This window comes from Podarcis melisellensis (assembly GCF_964234715.1).
Source record: "Podarcis melisellensis genome assembly, chromosome: 1".
In the NCBI taxonomy this organism is placed as follows: Eukaryota; Metazoa; Chordata; class Lepidosauria; order Squamata; family Lacertidae; genus Podarcis; species Podarcis melisellensis.
In genome coordinates, this window is record NC_138528.1 from 134468303 (window position 1) to 134492554 (window position 24252).

Consider the following 24252-nt stretch of genomic DNA (forward strand, 5'->3'; position numbering starts at 1 on the left):
GGGTCACGTGGCCAGTGTGACATCGCTGCTCTGGCGAGCCAGAGCTGCACACGGAAACGCCGTTTACCTTCCCGCTAGAAAGCGGTCCCTATTTATCTACTTGCACCCGGAGGTGCTTTCGAACTGCTAGGTTGGCAGGCGCTGGGACCGAACAACGGGAGCGCACCCCGCCGCGGGGATTCGAACCGCCGACCTTTCGATCGGCAAGCCCTAGGCGCTGAGGCTTTAACCCACAGCGCCACCCGCGTCCCAGGAGATAAGGTGATAAGGTGATAAGCAGGAGATAAGGTGCCTGCAAATTATCTGTAAGGTGCCCCCTGGGAAGCTGTTAAGTCTCCCCCTTTTGTTCACCAGTATGTTGCCTTGTTGAAACACTTATCACGATGTTATTTCAACGATATGGCAATTTATCGCACAGCCCAAATTACTGTACTGTCACATTCATTTTAATTATTCTAAAAACCCTTAAAACTAAAAACACCTGCTACTCCATCCTCCCGGACTTCTCCGTCTTCCATTAAGTGGACAATAGGGAGCACAGCTGCACAAATACATGCTGGGAAGACTGCCTGTGGGGGTTGGGGCACATGATGATTTGGCGTGTGCTCTGTCGTGTGTTCCTCATCTAGGGGGGAAAACAAACAGATATAGTGTAAATGGAGTCCCGCTTAATAATGAGTCTGTTTCCCATAAGAAAACATTGCAAATATCGAAACAGAAACACATTCCTAAACTGCAATCTAATCCAGCACTGACTGCAAGTTAATTCAAGCATTCAAAAAGGAGAAGGGAGTCTGAAAGCATGGCGAGATCTTAAGAGCCCCCACATACATAAATTATACATAAATATAATTGAAGCTTGTCACTCCTTTGACTGAAACCATATACAGTGGTAGCTTGGTTTAAGAACAGCCCTGTTTACGAACTATTTGGTTTACGAACTCTGCAAAACTGGAAGTAGTGTCCCAGTTTGCGAACTTTACCTCGGTCTAAGAACGGAATCCGAACGGTGGAAGGGCACTGGCGGCTGGAGGCATCCTTAGGGAAAGCGCACCTGGGTTTAAGAATGGTTTCGATTTAAGAACGGACTTCCGGAACAGATTAAGTTCGTAAACCGAGGTACCACTGTACCTTAGATACCTGAAGGAGCATGACCTGCTATACAGACCTGCCAGTGAGAGAAGCCCTCATGGTAAGTTACCCTACTACATAGTAAACTGAGGGAGGGCCTTCTCGGTGATGGTGCATCAATTATGAAATTCCCTTCCCTGAAGGCTTAGGAACCAGCTAAAGAATCACACTTTTGCTTTGGCATTTGCAGGATATTTGGGCCTGTCTATTCTTATTATTTTAGTTTTTTTCTGACTGTTGAGAGTAATGTAATACATTGATTCCTCCTGTCTTACTACATACTACATTTTATATAAGCCACTCTGGGACTGCTATCACAATACACAATGGGTTTTAAATAAAATAAAAATAAATGAAATCCCTGATTCAAGCTATAAGCAAAGCCAAATGTATGTAACAGACAAAGCAGCTCCACCAGGCTCTTCCCTCCCATCGCCTGTCACCTGACAGCACCCATTCCATCAGGCTGCAGTGATTGAGGGGAGGGAGGGATGGGAAGCAGAGTCATTCCTTTGGCTCTGCTGAGAAACCAGCTCCATTGGGCTCCTTCTCTGCCGGAACCAGTCATGTAACTTTAACGATTGGTCCCTGAGATGGTTTGCATTTCCTCTGGGAGGAAGAAGGTATAAATGCTTTGAATAAATACATAATCAATGCAAGAAGGAATCTATGGCATTTCACAAGATGATCAATATCCAGTCTTAAACTGCATTACCTTCAGCACTGACTGCTGAACGCACTGACCAAACTGAGCCACGGCGGAAGGAGTAGTTCCTGTGAGATGTGCTGGAGGTGCAGGATGGGCTTACAGAGAGACGGCGGGACGCCAGGTTGGCAACTTCTTCTACTGACGGAACAAATAGTAGATGTAAATTTTGGTTTCTAAACCCTAGATCTATGCTGGTCTGCTGGCCACAGTGATCCATGCGATGGTCACCTCCAGGCGTGACTATTGTAATTCGCTCTACGCAGGGCTGCCCTTGAAACTGTCCCAGAAACTCTAGCGGGTGCAGAATGCTGCAGCGAGGCTCCTCACGGGGTCTCTGCCATGGGAGCAGATTCACCCAGTGCTTTTCCAGCTGCACTGGCTCCCGGTGGAGTACAGGGTCAGATTTAAGGTGCTGCTTTTGACCTTTAAAGCCCTTCACGGCCTTGGACCCTCGTACCTTCAGGACCGCCTCTCCCGGTCTGCCCCACGGAGAGCCTCAAGGTCCATAAATAGCAACACCCTAGTGGTCCCGGGCCCTAAGGAAGTTAGATTGGCTTCAACCAGAGCCAGGGCCTTTTCAACACTGGCCCCGGCCTGGTGGAACGCTCTGCCTCATGAGACCAGGGCCCTGCAGGATCTGATTTCTTTCCGCAGGGCCTGTAAGACAGAGTTGTTCTGCCTGGCCTTTGGCTTGGAGCCAATTTGATTCCCTCCCTCTCTTTCCCCCCCCTTTCTTTTCCTTCTCCTCCTGCGATGAGGCTACATTTTAATATTTTAATATTTCAATATTTTAATGTTGTATTTTAATGTTGTTTTTAAGTTGTATTCATTCAACTTGTTTTTATTATTGCTTGTTAGCTGCCCTGAGCCCGGCCTTGGCTGGGGAGGGCAGGGTATAAATAAAAATTATTATTATTATTATTACTACTACTACTGTAATGACCTATCTCAACAGTGAAAAACTCAAGTCCGACTTTTATTCCAAGTTGTTAGTGAACTGAATGCTTTTTAAACAACCAGACTGCTGGGAGGAGCACAGAGAGAAGAAACACCATGGTGCACCTATAGCAGCAAAACCAGATGCCTTCATCGGCCCCAGCTGCAACAAGACAAGCCTCGGTCTCCAAAGCAGGCACTGTAACTCTCCGAAGGTTTGACTTCAACCCTGGAGATAAATGGATGCCAGTTGGCAACAACAGCCAGGTGGTTCCCAGTCCAGATCAAGATCGCACTGAGGACAGTTCTAAGCCATGGCTTCTATTGGGATTGGGCACGGCTTCTATTTGCTTCAGGAGGAAACTCCCATTGTCACCATCTTCCATATAACACCCCCTCAGTCCTCAAACAACTGAATCTGAGCTTCTCCTGCCTTCTTTTGGGGTTGTGCAGTTTCCTGGAGTGTCAATCCTGTCAAGGCTGCCAGAGGACCTTGCTGCCAACCCTGAATATTTAAAGACTATTGTCATATGCTACTTACTGACAAACACTTTTCCCACTCCATTTTTAATAAGCAAGGGCAATTACTTTAAGAAAAAAATAGCTACATCAATCCTGTTTAAAGTAATATAAGGAAATGAGGACTGTTCTAGTCTTCTTGTGCTCATTTCACAACAAACCTTGAAAAAGCTCTCAAGTCTTTTTCAACAGGTGACAATGCTAATAAATTGTGCTCAAAGCAACTAAGTGCTGCTCCTACTTCTAATCATCAACTGAATCAACACTCGCTCCCTTGTAACCTTGAATTATCTCTACTGCAATAAAATCATGAGCAATTTATGAAGATTATATTACATCCCCAGTACATTTGCCTTATCAGACTCTAGTAATCACACCTTCCTCTTCCTGCTCCACGCTTGGGGAACAGCTGGGCTCATAGCAAGCTTCCTGGGTGATGGGGATAGCAGTGATCAGACTAGCTTCTCGGCCCAGACGTTTTTTCTCTTCTTCCTGCTGCAGATTCTTGAGAATATGTTCTGCTCGCTGATGAGAACGTGACACTGCCCGGGCTGAAAATGACTTCTGTAAGCAAACCATTGGGCAGGAGGCAGGCTATGTGAATGAGTTTGCTTGGGTTTTATACAGCACATTTTCTATTTATCATCCATCCATCCATCCATCCATCCACATTTTGCAGTTTATGAGTATTCTGATTAAGTTTTTAACATGGACATAATTTACTAACAACCTTAATAAACTATGGAAACATTTGAAGCAATTTGTTAATAGACACTACGTACATCAGAAATGTAGCCAGTTCACACTATGTCTACTACATGTGGTATATTACAACAATCTAATGCAACTTTACATGGAAGTAGGCGCCATGGTATTGGTTTATAAATCACAGCACTGCTGCCTGCATTGCATGCAGAGATGCTGTATTATATTGTCTCCCATGATTGTTTGTTATGGGGTGGTTCAACTAGTACTTGTGAATGGTGCTTGCTGTCAAAGAGAGGTTCCAGACTCAATTCAAGGTGAAGGTTATTGCTTCTATAAAGCCCTCTAGAGCATTTTATCTCCTCCTATAAAGCCCTCTAGAGCATTTTATCACACTGACTGAAATCACTAAGGAATGCACCCAAAATGGGAAGAACTGGTTGTCAAAACAGAGAAAGGTTCTAGTCCCTTGGAATTCAGTTCCAAGTGAGGTTTGATACCGACTAACCCTAAAATATGTTTAAAACCAAATAAATGAGAATGTGTCAAACCTGTCCACTTTCCCTCACTGAGTACAGTGGTACCTTGGTTACAGACGCTTCAAGTTACAGATGCTTCAGGTTACAGACTCCGCTAACCCAGAAATAGTACCTCAGGTTAAGAACTTTGCTTCAGGATGTGAACAGAAATTGTGCTCCGGCGGCGTGGCAGCAGCAGGAGGCCCCATTAGCTAAAGTGGTGCTTCAGGCAGGAGCACTCCCTCTTTGCTGAAGAGGCTTTGCGTTGCTTTCGCTGAAGCCAAGAGAGCGAGAGGGATTGGTGCGCACTGATCCCTCTTGCTCCCCTGGCTTCAGGGATAGCCATGCAAAGCCTCTTGAGTGCAGCTGGAGCACTCCTGCCTCTTCGCTCAAGAGGTTTTGCATTGCTTTCTTGTTTTCCTCCACTAAAAACTAGGTGTGTCTTATGGTCAGGTGCGAAAAATACAGTGTATTTTTTCCCAATTTTTTTGTTTAAAATTGAGGGTCATCTTATACATGGAATGTTGCAATTATTTATTTCGGGCTCAAAAAGTAGGGGTTGTCTTATACATGGGGGCATCTTATACACAGAAAAATACGGTAATTGCTTTGTCTCCCCTCATTCTTGGATATTCATGGGAAGACCACAGATTTTCTCAAATACCCCTGCTTTTCTGAACAACTTCAGAAGATTTTGGGTGTTTATCCTCATGAAAAAGTATTTTTGCAAACTAATGCACATTATAGCAGCAGGCTACCTCAAGTGGTTTACCATGTGCATGGGTATTTTGGTTCTGAGTTAACAGACACCCACAAAGATGTACATTCGGATGCAGATTTGGCCTCTGCTTTTTCAATGCTGCTTGTGCAATACTTTACATATATAGACACTCCCCATGGAGTGGAACTTTCTCATGGAGAGGGAATTGTATGGAATTGGACATCTGGAGGACTGCTGTAAAAGTAAAATATTTTTATTTAGACCAATTTTTATTGATGAGCTCCATCCCTTTTTAGTAAAAGCATTTCTTGAATTCAGTGTACTGTCTTTATATTTTGTTCCTGGACTTGGTCCTTTTATTCAGGATAAAAAATCTGCTTTAATGGCTGTGTTTTTATGGCTGTGTTACTAATCTAAGATCCCTAGAGCTATTTGTTTGCTTTTCTCCAACACTATTAATATTGTTGATATAATATTCTTATTAATAGTAATTCATGTATTGAGAGAATCATTAAAATGATTTTAAAAACCCACATCCCACATTATTTTTCATGTGCTATGAAATGTACTAAAAATGTACAGTGGTGCCTCGCAAGACGAAATTAATCCGTTCCGTGAGGCTCTTCGTCTAGCGGTTTTTTCGTCTTGCGAAGCAAGCCCATTGACAGCTTAGCGGATTAGCGCTACAGCTGTCAAGCGACTTCCAGCGATCAGCTGTTAAGCGGCTTATCAGCGGAACAGCTGATAAGCGGCTTAGCGGCTTAAGAAAAGGGCGAAAAAAGCGAAGATTTTTTTCGTCTTGCGAAGCAACCCCATAGGGGAATTCGTTTTACGAAGCGCCTCCAAAACGGAAAACCCTTTCGTCTAGCGGGTTTTTCGTCTTGCGAGGCGTTCGTCTTGCGGGGCACCACTGTATTTCAAAGACACTTGAGGAGTTATTTGGGTGCCTTTTACCTGCATGTCTTCTTTTGCGACTCACTCTTCCCACAAGCAGCGTATCATTCAAAAAATAAGGCCTACTTCAAGAAGATTTTTTACTTACGGATTGATCTTCATTAATTGGGTCCTGGACACTCCCACTACACTGTGGAACCCATGGAGGGTCGAACATGGGGACGGATGGCATTCCCAGAACTGGGGATGGGAGTGTGAAGTTAATGCTAGGTGGAGGAATCTAGGGAAAAAAGATCAAGACATCAAAATGGGGGAGAAAGAGACTCTCATAACCAAAAGCTTCTGTAGAAACAAATCCCTTCTATCTATACTAAATATTTCCTGTTTCAGGTATGAGGAAATGTTCCAGAGTCCAAATATGAAAGGCCATTTAATTTCATCCATGAGATAAAGATGGAATTACAAGCTTCCTTATGAAACAAGAAGTGGACTTGGTAATAATGATCGAAGAGCCAATAACTACAGTAAAAGAAGTATTGGAAGAAATGGAACAGTTTGGAGGAGTGGCAGGTTTTAAACTAAATAAGAAGAAAACGAAAATGATCGCGAAGAATATGGATCAAAGTGCTATAGAAATAATGCAACAACAATCACAGATAGAGGTGGTTAAAAAGGTCAAATATCTTGGCATATGGGTGACTCCTAAAAATATAGATTTATATAAGAATAACTACGAGCCAGTGTGGAAAGAAATAAGAAAGGACCTGGAGGTGTGGGGAAGAATGAAATTGTCATTTTGGGGAAGGATTTCTACAATCAAGATGAATGTGCTACTAAAAATGTTATTTTTATTTCAGACTATCCCCATAATTAAGGGGAATAGAGTTTTTAAAGAGTGGCAAAGAGCGATTTCAAGATATATTTGGCAGGGCAAAAAGCCAAGAATTCAATTCAAGTTGTTAACAGATATAAGAGAAAGGGGAGGCTTTGCCCTGCCGGATTTGAAATTGTATTATGAGGCATCATGCCTTTGCTGGTTGAAAGACTGGGTTAAATTAGAAAATAATGAACTGCTTGACTTAGAGGGGTTCGACAATAGGTTTGGATGGCATGCGTATTTATGGTACGAGAAAAAGAGAGTCCATAAAGGTTTCGAGAACCACATCTTCCGAGGTCCTCTAATTGAAATATGGGATAGGTATAAAAACCTATTAGAACCTAGAGTGCCACACTGGTTATCCCCTCTAGAAGTTTTGAGTGTAAAGAAAATTAATATGAGTAGTGAATGGATAACATATAGTCAACTGTTATTTAAAGAAGGAGGAAAATGAAACCATATGAGCAGGTTAAAGATTATGTATATGATTGTTGCATTATTTCCAAATAAATGAAATGTTTAGGAAAGACAGTAAGGAACATGGTTATGCGGATAAGGATTCTAAATTTCAGAGGGAAATCATAGATAATGATGGGAAAATACTATCCAAAATGTATAAGTTGTTGTTAGAATGGAATTTAAAGGATGAAGAAGTTAAGTCGGTAATGATTCACGGGGCCAGAGATGTGGGTCACAACATACAATTTGAGGACTGGGAAAAACTATGGAAGTAAGGCTTGAAATTTACTGCATGTATGACGTTAAAAGAAAATGTTATGAAAATGTTTTATAGGTGGTATATGACACCCGTAAAATTAGCAAAAATGTATAAGACATGTAATAAGTGTTGGAAGTGCAAAGATAAAGAAGGTTCTTTTTATCATATGTGGTGGGAATGTAAGAAAGTGAAAGACTTCTGGGAAAAAATATATAATGAATTGAAGAAGATTCTAAAATATACATTTATAAAGAAACCAGAAGTCTTTCTGTTAGGGATATTAGGAAACGAGATAAAAAGAAGAGATGGTAAATTTTTCCAATATGCAGTAACAGCAGCAAGAGTGTTACTGGCCCAGAAATGGAAACAGCAAGAAATACCGACTGTGGAAGAATGGAGAATGAAGTTGTTGGACTATATGGAGCTGGGAAAATTGACAGGAAAGATTAGATACTTAAGAGACCAAAAGTTCATCGAGGACTGGGGAAAATTTGTGGAATATCTGGAACATATAAGTGAGGGACAGATAACGCTAACGGGATTTAAAGAAGCACTGTGAAAGACTATGAAATATTGTATAAAGGGAATAGAAAGAAAGATATAAACAATGTCAATACAAAATTAAGAAATGCGCAACTTAAATTATAACTACGGATGATTTACGGATAAGCTGGAGGAAGTCCTAAAAAGGAATATGTTGTGAAATTTTGATGTGAAACTAATATGTTTTTGTTTGTTTTTTCTTTTGATGTAAATTAATAAAAATTCATTTTAAAAAAAGAAACAAGAAGTGAAGGCTAATGATTCTTTAAACTAAGTAACCTATTGTTATGAAAGACATTTTATTTATTTATTTTTAGAAGGAAGTAACCTCATATTTTTCCCTGTGTGGGATGTCAGCCTCACATAAGCAACATGTTTAACTCTAATTAATGCATGAAGGGATTAAGAGCATAGAGCAAGCTGTCCTGCCAGCTTTAGCTAGGTCACACTCCCTCAGCTTGGGAGGAAGGGTTACAAAGCATATTCTGTCCCTCTGTGTGGCCAACGCAGTGTCAAAGCCACCTATACCTACAACAATAGGTGAGAAAGCTTTGATCCAGGAAGATCCACTCTAGTATCAGACCAAAGGCCTATCTAGTCTAGCATTCTGTTTTCACAGAGGTTAACGCAGCTTAATAACCTCTTAGCTCCCAGAAAGCTGGATATAAGATGTGAGTATGTATCATATCTTCTTACATTTGTCTGCTACTCCCAATAAATCAGATGTGGTATAATGAATGGGATAATCTGAGCTGTCACATGACCTTAACCCGTGTTCAATTTATTGCCACAGAATGTTTCAGACTCCTTAAAGACGTCAACAGTGTTAATTATAGTCATATTATAAAGGGAGTCCCATATCCTCCCCATTGCATCTTGGTAAGTTTTGATTTCTATTTTATTTTACTGTAAGTGGTTGTCTAAATTCAAAGTCTAAAAAATGTGTTTTATGGAAAGTTAAAAAAGGAAAACAAAACAAAACAGGATTTTGAAGGTGTATTCTGGTGCCACAACTCGAACACTTAATTGTACCAGACAGTGTCACAATTTACCTTAAAGATTTGCTGAGCTCCTTCCTCCATCCGAGGCCATACCTGATACCTAAATCTCCAGAGGGTGTGGAATTTAAGAATGGCATTCAACCTTTGCACTGCCTCAGGGTGATGAAATTCAGACATCAGCATATCTGACACTGCCTCTGGCACTTTCACAGCACATAGGAGGAACATGGCAGCTGCAGGAAGCAAATATTTCATGAATGGTGCGTATCTGTTTTTAACCTCTTATGTTTGTTTGTTTGTTTGTGTGTGTTACAGATAGGTAGCCGTGTTGGTCTGCCATAGTCAAAACAAAAAAATTCCTTCCAGTAGTTGGTCTTTAAGGTGCTACTGGAAGGAATTTGTGTGTGTGTGTTGCTGTAAAATTCTTTGTTTTTTAATGACATACTCATAAAGAAATAAGAAAACCTGGGAGATACCTTAATTTTAAAAAGCAGTTCTGGAGGATGTAGTTCAGAACTATGCCTTTGATTGGTTCTTTGAGTAAATGGTTAGGAAACTGCTGTTTTATGAGCAGATCTGGCAGGAAATGGGGAGCTACTGTGGGCCACTCATTATAAATTTCCTGTGTGGAAAGCATGAATACTACATGCAGCAAGAAGAGAAAGGGTGTGTGTGTGTATGTGTACTGTCTTAGTACATGTAGTATCATAAGCAAGGGCTCACATAATATCAGAATAACACGACTGTTCCATGGGACAGAAAATTCCCAGGATCCAAAGCTGGGGGAGCGGGGGGAACTGCTATGGGACTCTGTACCACTGCCAAACCTGGATCACTAATATTGCACGCTTGGTAAAGAAAGTTGAATTTTTCATCTTGCAAATTCCAAAAATGAGGGATGCTCAAAAGTTGTAACATTACTTGAGAATTCAAAAGATATTTTGAATAAATGAATATAATTTGCTTGGCAAGTATAAAGTGTGTAAAACTGCAAAGAAATCATTCAAAATATTTGGCAAGTACTTGCAGTTATATAACAGATAAGGGATATACTATATAATTATTATTTAGCATTACCTGACATTTTCAGAAAATTAAAATTGTTTGGTTTTCCAAAAGCAGTTTCTGTTGCTTCTTCATCAAATGTAGACTTACTAAGCTAAATGTTGTCCAATCACAAACATTATAGCCTCATTATAATGCCTCACACCCAAAAACATTTTTTTTAAAGTCTTTTTATTAAGCTTCATTTCTCACATACACACAACGTAAAACAAACACATTAAAGGCATCAAAAACAAAAAGAAAAAAAAGAGCAAGAAAAAAGAAATATTAAGAAAAAGCAGAAAAGGAAGAGAACAAAAGAAAACGAAAAAATATAATTAGACTAATACAATTAGACTAATACATAACATATACATATTTTTAAAGACTTGTCACTGAAGAATTTTACAAAAATTATGTTTTGCCCACTTAAAATGGCTTGAGTGCCAGGGGAAGAGGACATTCTTACCTGCTGCCCCAGCCATGTGCTCATCCATACTGAGCAGCAGTTCCCATGCTGCAGGCTGGATGTCCCCATACATCTCTTCTGTGAGGATGGGCGCTGCCTTAATTAACAATGACAAAGGTGCTGGAGACAAACTCATCACCTGCAGAAAAGGAGATCATGTTGTACAGCAGAGCCAAATAGCAATTAAAAGTAAGAGGACATTTATAGCCCCAAAACATGCTTGATCCGAAGAACGTTCTGCTGAGTTCAGCGTGGACTATGTACTAGTGTTTAAGTATGCAGCATTCTCCAAAAGCCCTGCTTGCACCTCATCAACCTTGTTCAACAAGACTTATAAGTGGAGATTTTTATCCCATCTGCATTTGTACTGGAACTATTTTTAATTGTTTTTATACATGGAATCATTTCATATTGTTTTACATTTTCCTTCTCTGTGGTTGTAGACAGCTTTATCTGTTCTATAACGCTGAATTTTATTATTGAGGGTATGGGATGTTAGCGTAGTATCTGTAGTGGAGAACATGTCCCCCTGGGGTCCCACCCTACAGTCAGCTCTCACCTGTAGCTCCTAGAAGCTGTCAGCATGTGACAGCGGTCACACCCTGGGAATGGCTTCAACTGGTTGGCTAAGCCAGGTGAAGGTAGCTGATGGGTTTCAAGCAGAAATTAGGGACTTCTGCTGCATGTGAAGCTCTGGCAGATTGCAAGCTCTGGCAGATTGAGCGGAAAGCTCTGGCAGATTGAGCAGAAGAGACCAAGAGTGGGTCCAATGGTCAAGAAGGTGGTTTCTGCACATCCTAGAGGGAAGTGAGGGGCAGATGGGGCTTGCCAACCTGGGAAGTTAGTCCATCTAGAAAAAGTGAAACTCTGATCCTAAACCTCCACTACCTTGCGGGGCATCTTTGGAGAAGAAAAGGCTAAGGAACAAAGCATACACAAATCTGGAGTGGAGTCCCTAAGCCAGTTGGATGGCGCTTTGTACACCTCCTTCCAGGAACTCCTGTAGCCAAGCTGATGCCAAGCATTTTGCTCTTCTTTCCTATGGGCCACATCAGCGAGCCCGAGAGGGAGGGTCTTGTTGTCTGGGCAGCCTGGGATCTCAATACACACTTGAGGCTTGAGCCTTGTAGAGGTCATGTCGGTGCTCCTAACGCACCTCACGGACCCACATCCATTGTCTCTCGCGAGATGGATACCAATAACATTTTATCATTATAAGTTGCCCTGATGCCTCATGGGGGGTATTAAACAAACAAACAAACAAATGAAAGAATGAAATCCATTGCCTAATTCAAGAATATTACATTTAACAATTTTGAGTGTATTTCTTGGCCGAAGGACCAGGGATATAGGTAAGCACATGCTTCTTTGTTCTTTATATATTAACTAATTAAAAAATAAAATAAAGGAAAATTACATTTCACTTGCAGCTCCTTCATTAAATCCAATACGTAGTTCATTAATTTTTTTTGGAACCCGCCCAGAGTGGGGGGAAGCCCAGCCAGATGGGCGGGGTATAAATAATAAATTATTATTATTATTATTATTATTATTATTATTATTATTATTAATGACCCCGATATTAATTATGTTACTATAATGCAATGGCCTGTCGGCTACGCAAATAAAGTCTACTGTACTTTATGTTACTATGACCAAACATCAACTCAAATGAATCTGTTTCCAGGTCACTGGCTATTTTGTATTCTTATACAGAGCTAAAAAATATTGTGTTCAGTTCTAGGGCAACACAGCATATTATGAGCGCATTTTTAAAACCAAGTAACTGTTTGAAAAGGAAAACACAGTCCTTCATCTGAAAAAAACCAGGGTATAATCTATTCTGGACATATTAATAGAATCACGAGATTCATAGAATCAGAGTTGGAAGGGATCCTGAGGGTCATCTCATCCAACCCTCTGCAATGCAAGAATCTTTCCCCCAACGTGGGGCTCAAACTCAACAATCTGAAATCACGACCGACGTACCTACTACTATAAAGACCTTTCCCCATGTTATGTGATGCATACAAGTGGATGTGAAATCCCACAACCTATCACACACATTCTTTCCAGGGGCATGCATGCAAAAAGAGTGCCCTGGGACAGGCAGGGTCACTTAGAATATTTCTGCAGGTACAGAGTCTTGTGATTGTTACAGGGGTCCAGGAAGCAAAGACAGCTTACATTTGGACACAGTGGGCTTATCTTTAATAATTTTGCACATTGTTGCTGCAGCAGTGGACCTGGACGACAATTCGTGGGCACACAAAAGGGTGGAAGTCAATGGCATAATCGTATATGAAATTGAAAAGGCAGGAACTCAAACGGCAGCTGGGATCAAAAAGATGGGAACTGGGAATTGAGATGGTAGCCAGGAGTACTGTTTGGGCAGAGGGTGGTTCAAATAGTGAACAACAATGAAGGGTGGAAGCAGTGGAACCCAAAAAAGATGCATTCAAAATAGAGACTAAAGAACTTCATAGAACTTTAATGGCACCTGTGAAAGGAAGTATAAGGATGGCCACCTCAAGCACAGCCAAGTGCCCTGAGGGCAAATAAAATGGGTGCAAGATGTGGCTACAGCTGTGCGCTGACCAACTTAGTCCAAACAATTCATATCTTTCAACTCAGTGACAAACATTACTTCAGGGAATTAACCGTAGAAAATCACTTTAATTAATAATTAGACACTGGGAATTAATTGTAGAAGGAATCACCAAGGAGATGATTCTGCCAACCAGAAACAGAAGGAAGAATGGAGACAACCACAGAATTAATTAAATTGATGACTCCAGAAGAATGAGGAAAAATTCCTGGCCAATTAGAGGAAAACACACAAACCTAAGCACAAGATACAGACAAACCAGAGCAGCAAGTCAACCAAAATACAAAAAAGGGTCCTGAGCACACATAGCAAAAACAGATGAACAGGCACTGAAGTACAAGCCTGAAAAAAAACCCAGAAATTACATTAACACCTGTAAATCTCAAGTTGGTATCCAAAAGCATAATTATATGGCTGACGACCTCTGACCAAAAGACTTACTCTAGCACAGGGCCAAATCATGCAACGTATCAGGCAACTTAAAAGCTAAACCTACCTGGTTCCAGTACACCAGCACAGGAAGAAAATGCTAGCATTTTTTAGTCTTGCAAGAATGGCCTAATCTAGCAGTTCCCAATCTTTACCAACCACGGACCACTTGAAAACTGCTGAAGACCTTGGTGGACCATTTAATGATTCTGCCCCTAGCCTGTCTGTTGTAACAATTATAATGCACTGTGTGTTTTTAATTATATTTTAATTGCTTCTTTTATTTCTTATATTGTATTTCATTGCATTACAAATTTAATTCCATGAAATTTAATTTCTAAAGGGTTCTTCACAGACATGACATGGACCGCCCAATTCAAGGGGACACATATATTAAAGACAAAAAAAATGATGTTCCATTAGCTAGTCTGTCAGTCCTGTAGGTGACACACATTACCTGATGCCTAATGTATTTCAGCATTCCAGAATCCTTCTTTCCTTCAAGGTTGGAATCTATCACTCTCTTCTTCAAGGAGGGTGTTCTCAGGCATGACTTGTCTGAACACTGAAAGAGAATTGGATGGGGGAAATGCTCTAAAAACGTTTTTAGAGGCCACCTTACTTGTGGGGGGGAACTGATCTCACAAGGTGCCTATTACTAATACACACACACACACACACACACACACACACACACACACACACTAAATGAATTATGGAGCTTTCCCTTTGGTTCTCAGGACATGAGTGACATGACTTCTGAGAATGAATTATGGAGCTTTCCCCCAGGTTCTCAGGACATGAGTGACATGACTTCTGAGAATGAGATAAGCTGAAATACCCTCCCTTTTCTGCAACCTGATCTCACATCCAAATATCATGCTAGTACAAGTTTCCCTGGCCAGCATGCTATGAAAAGCTGAGAAATGCCCATGCAATAGTTTAATATGCATTAGGTAGCTGAGTTAACTGGAATAAATGCTTGTGTAACCAAGAAGTATTTTGTCAGCTTGCTTACCTCTTTCTGTTTTTTGCTCCTAGCCACATTGTTTAGTAAGTTATTCTCTTTGAGTGAATCCACAGTGTCTCCATACAGGAGTTTGATGGCTCGGACCAGGCGTGCACAAGAGCGACTATGATGGAGGTAACAGTGAGGGTGGCAGTAGTCAATGTGGGTGCAAATGAAACTCTGCTGGTTGCATAGCAGTATCATCACCTGGAACAAAAAGTATGCCCAGATATTTCAGTAGAGATACAGGGCTATGTTTGTACCAAGAAAAGACCACAAAGAAAATATTGAATATAGCTATAAATTAATTTATCAGTGAAAAGCAAAATAAGCTCAGCTCAGCATTCAATGCGTGGAAAAAATACTATATTTAATGAATGAAAAACTTATGGGACTTGATTTGTTGCTGACTTACATCTGGCCATGAGGTCTGGAACGACTTAATTTTACCTTTCTTCACTTTGGGGGTTTACACCAGGCTTCCTTAAACTCGGCCCACCACATGTTTTTGACCTACAACTCCCATGATCCCTAGCTAGCAGGACCAGTAGTCAGGGACACTGGGAATTGTAATCTCAAAACATTTGGAGGGCCGAGGTTGAGGAAGCCTGGTTTACACTTTCTTAAAGTGATGCCTTAAAGGTAAAGGGATCCCTGACCATTAGGTCCAGTCGTGACCGACTCTGGGGTTGCGGCGCTCATCTCGCTTTATTGGCTGAGGGAGCCAGCGTACAGCTTCCGGGTCATGTGGCCAGCATGACTAAGCCGCATCTGGCAAACCAGAGCAGTGCACGGAAACGCTGTTTACCTTCCCACCGGAGCGGTACCTATTTATCTACTTGCACTTTGATGTGCTTTCGAACTGCTAGGTTGGCAGGAGCTGGGACCAAACAACAGGAGCTTACCCCGTTGCAGGGATTCAAACTGCCGACCTTCTAGGCGTCCCAAAAAAGTGATGCCTTAACTTGTCTCAATGGGAATTTGGGGCAGTGAAGGGGAGAGCAAACACTGGAGTAGCTGGGGGGAGGGTCATCATTCGGCCCAAAAACATATAACTCTACCCTGATGATCAGTTGTGAGTTCTGTGTGCAACAAGCTGAGATTCTAGGACCTCGCCAGTGATCTCTACTTACATGCAGCCAAGACATATTCCGGTGATAGTTCTCTTCGGTGCCTGTGCTGCTTAATACTTCAGGTTCTATACTGGGTTCACTTGCACTCCAAGGGCTTCCTTCTTCAAAAGAAAAAAGATACACCCAAGTAGTTTGGTTTTTCCATGCTTCCTGTGGTTGTTTTTTTTATTAAAAAAAACTATGGTATATGCTTGTAATCCAGGCCAGTTTCTTAATGTTACATGTCCTAAAGGGTGCCAGAAATGACATGCCATTAGCATACCAGCCTAATGAGCCAAACACTGATGGAGTAACATTGGCTATTCTCAACAAATGTCAGACATTTCCCCTTATTCTCATTCCCAACCCAACCTTCTTCTATGGCCCCAATTACCCGCTGGGCTGGAAATTACAAGCATAATTCATAACAGCCATTGAAAGAACAACTAATCAGGGATAAACGTTACTCCCTTTTCTGGAAGAGGGGAGGGTTAAGTAAAGAGAAGGAGAATTCTTGCATCGTCAAGATGCTGCAAAATTGTTGGTTTCAGTGATCTGCATTGACTGGGCTCTGTGGTTAAAAAACAACACCAACTGTATGGTCCTGTAGCGGCAGCCCTTTTGCTATAACTACTGCTGCCGCATACAGGCTACAGCCCTACGAGGTCCCATCAAAGGACTCTAAAACGCCTGGGAATGAAAGGGGGAAAAATCCTGACCAAAGCTAGAGGACAAAGGCAGGGGGAGGGCTCTCTCTGACCCCAGAGTTTCCTGGATGTATTTATTGCCAAATGGGCCTTCCAATTTGCCAGACCTTTAGCACAAAATCTGAGTAATGGAGATTGTAACATTAGTACTGGCTTAGTAAGAGACATGGCTTACTTCCAATTAGTTCTTCCCTGCCCTTTCTTTAAATGAATATGTAGCTGGCTGAACTCGAATTTCCCTGTGGAAGAAAAGAGCATGGACAATGCCACTGAGACCAGAAGGGGAAAGGAGATTCAAGTGCAGGATTTATCTGTTCCTGACTTCTCTGTATGTGAAATCTTTGGGAACTAATATTTTGGAGTTTCACGAGCACACATATATTTATATCTCATACACAGCATAATATATACATATTGTATATATACAGCTATATGCACAGTACTGTACATAATATTGAGATATGTATATATATATATATGTATATATAAAAAATACCACAGCTGTTATATATGCCATATAGATATATAATATATGGTATTTTTATATATACCTTTCTAAGCATGGCATGCATCGGGTTGGCAGTCAGGAAAATGCCTGTATAGTGAATCCATGCACCAAACGTTTAGATTTTTAAAACTTAACATCCTTTGAGTGGAACAGATCTGACTACCTCGTGTACCAATGGCAGGACTCAATCTCTGCTCTTGCCATGTATTTAAATCATGCAAAAAGTGTGAACTTCTCCTTACTTCAGCTCAAATAACTGGAGGGTCTGCCTAGCCTACAAGCCCTTTTCCTACTTCCCTAGACCTGCTTGAGTTGCTGCCTCATCATCCCGCTCCCTTTTTAGCCCAGCTCATCTATGTTACCTATGTCAGTGACAGTGTCCCTGCTGTGGGACAGCTGCAGCTCCTCATTCTCAGACTCTGAGTCCTGACGTGATAACTTGGTGCTCTTTAGGCTGCCGGCCCGGCGAATGCTGGACAGGGAACCCCCTTTCTTCACCCGGAAACTGCGGGTTCCTTTAATCTGGAGCAAGCGGGAGCCTCCTATCCTGATCTTCCTGCTGGGAACTGTATTAAAAGAATAAGAAAGGACTTTTTCCCCCTTAGGTTTTCCCATTTAAAAATTAAAATTGTATTTTAAATATAGAGATATATATAGTTATATTCCTACCCCTCCATCCCCCCATATGCATTGCAGAGCCTTTCCTTCTCTCAAGGAAGACCGGCAAGCGGCTCCTTCCAAAGCCAATGCCAATGCAGCTCTATTAATCATCCAGCAAGGGATACCTTGGCAAAGATGTGACATATTTCTTGCCTGTTACTCAGTTCAATTATTATCCTTCAATTCAGTCATTAGTATCATGAAAATGCTGTGTAAGAGGCACTGTTGGAAACCCCATAGCTAAACAATCAAAGCTACAATTTGTGCTCCCCCCACCCCTCTCAAAAAAACCCATGTTGCTCCAGATTTATTCTTCAGCAATATGACGAGAGACAATTTCTATCCTCCAGCTGTTTTGGGACTACAACTCCCATCATCCCTAGCTAATAGGACCATTGGTCAGGGATGATGTAGCCCCAAAACAGCTGGAGGGCCAAGTTTGGCCATGCCTGATTTACACCATTGCATCTACATCAATTGCTGGCTACCAATGACTGAGTTGTAGACAAGATGCCAGGGGCAAACCTATCCTCCTGCTAGCAGAAGGTTGTTTAAATCTTGTTATAGAATCACAGTGTTCAATCATGCACCATTCATGATTGTAAATAGGCAGCCTGCTTTCTGAAGCTAAGAGTCTACTTTGCTTGCCCAGTTTCGGTATTACCTTTGAACAGATTGCTGTTTTTGTATATTAAACTTCACCAGAATTTTACAGAAAAAGCAATAACATGTAGTCCAACTCCTTTCAGCAGCTTTCGGGCATTAAAGACATCTGTGGATGCTGAGGTTTTTTTTTGTGTGTGTGTGTGTGTGTGTGTTTAAATGAGCACAAAGATATGGAATGGTTTGAAGCACCAGTCATTTACACATTGTTTTCCACTCAGCTTTAAGGCAATACATGACATTATGCAAGTCCAAATGTTGCAACACTTAACTGAACATCTACTTAAGATGAACATACTGCACAGGTGCAATGTAGATAAATGATAGCTGTCACTTTTTGAGCAGGGGCAGGCCAGAGAAATGTGCAGTGGTGAGAAGAGATATGTCTAAATTCAACAAAAAATGGGTTTGGGAGTATCCTTCTGATTTCCAGACACACTGACACTCTGCCATGTTGAATGCGCAGTTCTGCTCAGAGGTGTTCCAGGCTCTAGCATTATTGTCTTAGTTATGTTTTGCATTTAACTGTGTTTGCATTTTAGAGCTACCACAATTAGGGGAATATTTTTGAATGACTTGGAAACAGGTCATGTGATACACTGCCAGAGAGATAATCACAAAGAATTTTGAGCAGTGCCTTAAAAAACCTAAAATATTCATTATGGACCACAGTCCTCTTCATCTGATGCATGAAGTAAAGAGGACTTGATACTCCTAAAAAAGTCATGTCTAGTTGATAAAGGTTTTCGTAGCAACAACTTTAAGAAACTACAAGGCAGAAGTCTTTATTGTTTTGTGATGGACTGGAAGCTAAAATCCAGTTTGCTTGATGGTTAGTGCTGGATAAGATCTCCTGTAATGAAAAACTATTTCTAGGAAACATGTTAACAACAAGAACAACAACAAGAACAACAGCATCCTGCAGACACTAATATGAGCAAGGCACAACAAACTGAGTAAAACTTATAGTCCTTTGTATGCTGATCGGAATGTAAAATGCTCCAATTGCTTTATAATTTGCATTGCACTGGCTAACAGCGTTACAAAATATGTCACTGTTATTCCTATTTATCCAGACCAAAAAACAACAATTTTTAAAAATGGGAGCAAGAGTATGACATGCAATGTCATCTATTGACTCAGTCTTGCAATGCTGTGCAAGATTTATACTAGCTGGTCATGACTTCCCCCAAATAATCTACAATGGACAACACTGTGGTAGTAAAGTACACGGCTTAGTTCACAATAATAAATATATTTTCCAAGACTACTAATTAGCCCTAATTAGTATATCTATACAGGACCCACCTTTCAGTGACTGTAAAAACATAGCTTTTACATAGTTTTAAAAACACACCTTGGTTGCCCAATCAATGAAAAGTTATTATCATACAAGTGAGGTGAATGTTGTGTGAAAGGAAGAAACAGGTTAATGGTTTTCAAAGTGATTTGAAGCCTGTCCTTGCCACTGCAGATGAGAAAAATCAGATAACAGATTTTAGCTGAACAAGAGATGCCTTTGTCAAAATCTGCAAATGTTGTTACCTTTAAATTTGAGAAAAGAATAATTTAAATTATAAAACAATTGAATATGTTCATCATAGTCAATTCCAAAGTGTCATAAAGCATCTTACTAACAATCTACCATCTGCAATCTAGTCTTACATAAGAAATCCCTTGTGCCACAACAAAGTCAATTCTGAACAGGTTTTTTTACATGGGACTGCATTTTAGCAATTGTTAAGCAACACATTAAAGCTCCTTTTACTGAAAGCATGATTGTATTACATTCTGATGTGTGTTTGCTGAACTGATCTATTTTACTGAATTTACATTATATACATTTTTATTGTTACCGTATTTTTCGCTCTATAACACGCACCCGACCATAACACGCACATAGGTAGTTTTTAGAGAAGGAAAACAAGAAAAAAATATTCTAAATGAAACAGTGGATGTATGATTTTTGTGGTTCATGCTGTGGCCACAGACATGTGATCTGACAGGGAGTTTGGAGTAGCCCAATGCAAAAATCCTGAGGATCCTTTGTAACCACATTTTAAGTGGGGAGGGAAGGAAAAGCACTCAAGGGACAAGGAGCACGCGTGGGGTGTGTGGAGAAGGATGCTGCTAATAATGAAGAAGAGGGGTATAAGGGGAGAAGGCTCCTCTCCTCTCCCACTTTGCTCCTTTAAAGCAAGCAGGCTCTGCTTTTCTCCCTCCTCCCCGCTCATCCCCGGCTTAGCGAGTTGAAAAACTTTGCTGCTATTTAGCTAGCTGAGTGAGGAGAGAGGAGTGTAAGGAGTGTAAGTGTACAAGTGTAAGCGGCTCCTCTCCTCTCCCGCTTTGCTCCTTTAAAGAAGCAGGCTCTCTGTCCCTCTCTCCTCCCCACTCAGCGGCTCTTCTCCCGCTTTGCTGTTTCAAAGCGAGCCATGGAGGAGGGGAGGGAGGGGAACCATGGATCCTCTGCTCACGACTGCAGAAGATCCCCCCCCCCCCACGACCCATAGGCATTCCCTCCATAACACGCACAGACATTTCCCCTTACTTTCTAGGAGGAAAAAAGTGAGTGTTATGGTGCAAAAAATACGGTACTTTCTATTCTTATGTTGCCTTGTTGGGTAATTTTAGTAAAAATAGGCAATTGATAATTAATTAAGAACTAAACAATGTGAGCAGCTATGCTAGGAAGAGAAAAATTCAATGCTAAAATGATGGGAAAGGTAGATTCTAGAAATCTGGCTGCATTTCCAGAATCACATAGACAGAAAGTGTTGAGATGCCTTCAAGAGAATTAGTGGCTAGTCCTGAACTGGGTGAGTTTCTCCTAGCTCACATCAGTTACTCCCTCAGAATCATGAGGAAGTTCCACTTATTTCTGAGGAAATCAAAATCCTGCTCCTTCCCTCCCTTGTATTTTTTCTCCAGCTCAGATTAAAACCTGAGCTGGAAAATAATTCAGAGGCTATGAAACTCATCTCAAAGTAGAGTTGAGTATTGCAAACCTCCAGAAACTCATACAAGTCACTACTACTGATAGTCTCTATCATATTAGCCTATGCTCTGGTCTCAAATTCAAGCATGGGCTTATCTAACAAAAAAAGAAGAAGAAAGGGGGTGGGAGAAAATCACAAGTAGCTTGATTGTGAAAGACGACTGCCTGGGTCCTCAGAAAACCATTACAAGTCTGGGCTGGAAAAATGATCTGACCAGGTACAAATCTCCCCACCCCTCTCTCTGGCTAGTAAAAGAAATAATCTTGCACTGAACCGTGTTGCTTTTGCGATATGAACTCACATGATGTGACTATGCCCAAAACACCTGCAATGCTATGCCATGCCACGTATAATTTGCACACTGAATTTGCACTGTTGCTCTGTATGGTTTTACATATGGTATCTTCATAGAGAGCTGCGTGAGAACAACTGATGTGGATAATAAATACACCAAAAAGGTTCCATAGCACACCTATTGTTCAAAGAGACTACTCATCCATGCAAGTCATCTTCAAGTACATCTGTAAACATGGAAGAGACTCATAGGAATTTGCAAATAATAATGTAAAAAGCACACAGATACTATACCACTGATGCAGCACAATGTAGCTATATTTAGAATATTTAATTATATCTTTAAATAAATTGGTGTTATGCAGATTTTGAAAAACCTGTAATGTATGCAAATAACATAATGCAAGAAGCACCTGGGGTTCTTTTACTTGATTTGATTGGGGATCTGTAATGATGATAGGATATCAACAGTATCTACTAATGTGAAAGACAGATAAAACATATATTATGCAATTCTGCCAAGAGAAGATGACTTCACAGAGATTAGAAACCAATTTCCTATGTAAATCAGAAGCCAATCACAGGCAAAGTGATGCTTTCAATTAATTTACAATGAACAGACTTGTGACAAAAAACAAATAAATAAGAGAAATTCATTGCTCACTGCCATAAAACAGGATCTCTCTGTTGGTTTAAAAAAGCTATTCTGGCAAAGCCAACAGCTTAACTGTGCCAGTTCAGAGGCAAAGAAACTAGAGACACATCTCCATGGCCACTGTGGTGTGGAGGAAGTAATGTCTGGACCAGGATGACCATGTTCGTCAAGCACTGCTTCCTGGTGATCTGCCCAAATGCAACAGGTATTAAATGGGTTTCCGTGTTTACACAAACCACTATTAGGCAATGGTGTTTCATCAGCATGGTAGTGCTGAGTCTGGTGTTACTACTCCATGTAACCATACTCATGGAGAGTTTTAGAATATTTGAACCTACACTGGTGGAGATCTTAAGCATTAACTTGAAAGTGTACTCTACTTCAGTACTTACTTTCACCTAAATATGTTGAGAATTGTAGGGCGGGACTGTACAACTTGTGAGTTAATAAGCTGAGCAAACCCTGTTTCTGCAATTCCCAAGGCAGGTTTATCAAGCCCTTGGACAGGGGGCAGGGGCAGTGTCACCATACATGGTTCAAGGGCTGCATCTGGTTTTATGCATTGTGAAGTCCCGTGCTGAGGAGTTTAAGACTGAGTTATATACTTCTAAGTGGGGTTCTGCTATCTTGGAAGGACAGAAATCATGGCAGGGATGACTGAAAGCAATAGGTAGGAACAAATTATAGCTGCCTCGTTATCTTGTACACCCGACATCTGTCATATACAGAAGTGTATGAGAGAGACAGGATGTTTGGAAACCAGGTTTTCAAACAGATTCGAGCTAGGAAGGGTGATTTGCCAGGTACTTGCTGGAGTCTCAAGAAAGCAGCCAAATAATATAGTCAGTGTCTCCAAAGACTTACGGTTCTTCATGGCAGCAAAGCCTGCTGCTCCTTTGAAATCCCTAATTTCTACATTGTGAGACTTCAAAAAAGTAAACAGCTTGCTGTCTCAATTTTCTATGCTACATCTCATACCCTGAACTATTACTTATTGTCCAAAATAGTGTTGTATAAGTAACTGTTAATTGTATTTTGTATTGCAACACTTGAACCAAGAGGCTGTTTTTGTGTGCGTGCGCAGGTGTGCATGAAATGGCATTACAATGATAGACACTCTGCTGGCTTTAGCAACCACAGTGAGTTATGCCTTAAGAGTAAACATATTTTGGGGCTAGTGATGGTTCAGCCTTGTGGCTCCATAGCTTCCCGCTTCTTAAAACAATTTCGAAAGTTAGGACATAGAAGTCCAGCGCTAAACAATAGACCTGGAAAAAGTTTGAAGCTTTAGTAGGCAACAAACCTTTCTTCTCTTCACAACCTGTGTCAGATTTCAGGGTATGACTGCTGCTGTGCAAGGAATCTTTTGAATCTTCATTTTCATCCAGAACCCCAGCAAAGCTGATCTTCCTCTCATACCTGTGCCGATCCATCTCAGGGTCCAAACGTAACCTGCAACTCTCCAGGTCCTAAAATATTACATGAACCACAGAAGCACGTGAATATCATGGGTACCAAGTTTTATTCTAATGTTAAGGAAAAGACCAATAAACTCAATCAGAAAGGTTGTTTTCTCCATTTGTATCTTCTAACCTCTCACTTGTTTCATCAAGGAGCACATAGGGACATCTCAATTTACCCTGGTAGTAACCACAAGGAATAGGTTAAGTTGACAATGCATTTTATTGCCAGCCACCTATATATAATTTTACTTGATACTGTTTTTATTAAATGTTACTTATGCAATGTTGCATTGCTTTTCACATGTTTATTGTAAGTTGTGATCCCTTGCCCTGCAAGTCAGAGTAGAAACTAAAATAATAATG

At 40.9% G+C, this 24252-nt stretch overlaps 1 protein-coding gene across 1 annotated transcript in view; it reads right to left on the minus strand.

The window, feature by feature from the left end:
- Positions 1 to 24252, minus strand: part of UNC80 (unc-80 homolog, NALCN channel complex subunit) — a 172413-nt gene that overhangs the window by 48782 nt on the left and 99379 nt on the right. The window contains exons 26-36 of the mRNA XM_081900747.1: positions 23730 to 23895; positions 17521 to 17724; positions 15965 to 16065; positions 14841 to 15038; positions 14280 to 14387; positions 10786 to 10924; positions 9324 to 9505; positions 6282 to 6413; positions 3673 to 3859; positions 1847 to 1978; positions 482 to 625 (exon numbers count right to left, since the gene is read on the minus strand). Of these exons, the coding sequence (XP_081756873.1) occupies positions 482 to 625; positions 1847 to 1978; positions 3673 to 3859; positions 6282 to 6413; positions 9324 to 9505; positions 10786 to 10924; positions 14280 to 14387; positions 14841 to 15038; positions 15965 to 16065; positions 17521 to 17724; positions 23730 to 23895 (1693 nt within the window). The remainder of the gene's footprint in view (positions 1 to 481; positions 626 to 1846; positions 1979 to 3672; positions 3860 to 6281; positions 6414 to 9323; positions 9506 to 10785; positions 10925 to 14279; positions 14388 to 14840; positions 15039 to 15964; positions 16066 to 17520; positions 17725 to 23729; positions 23896 to 24252) is intronic.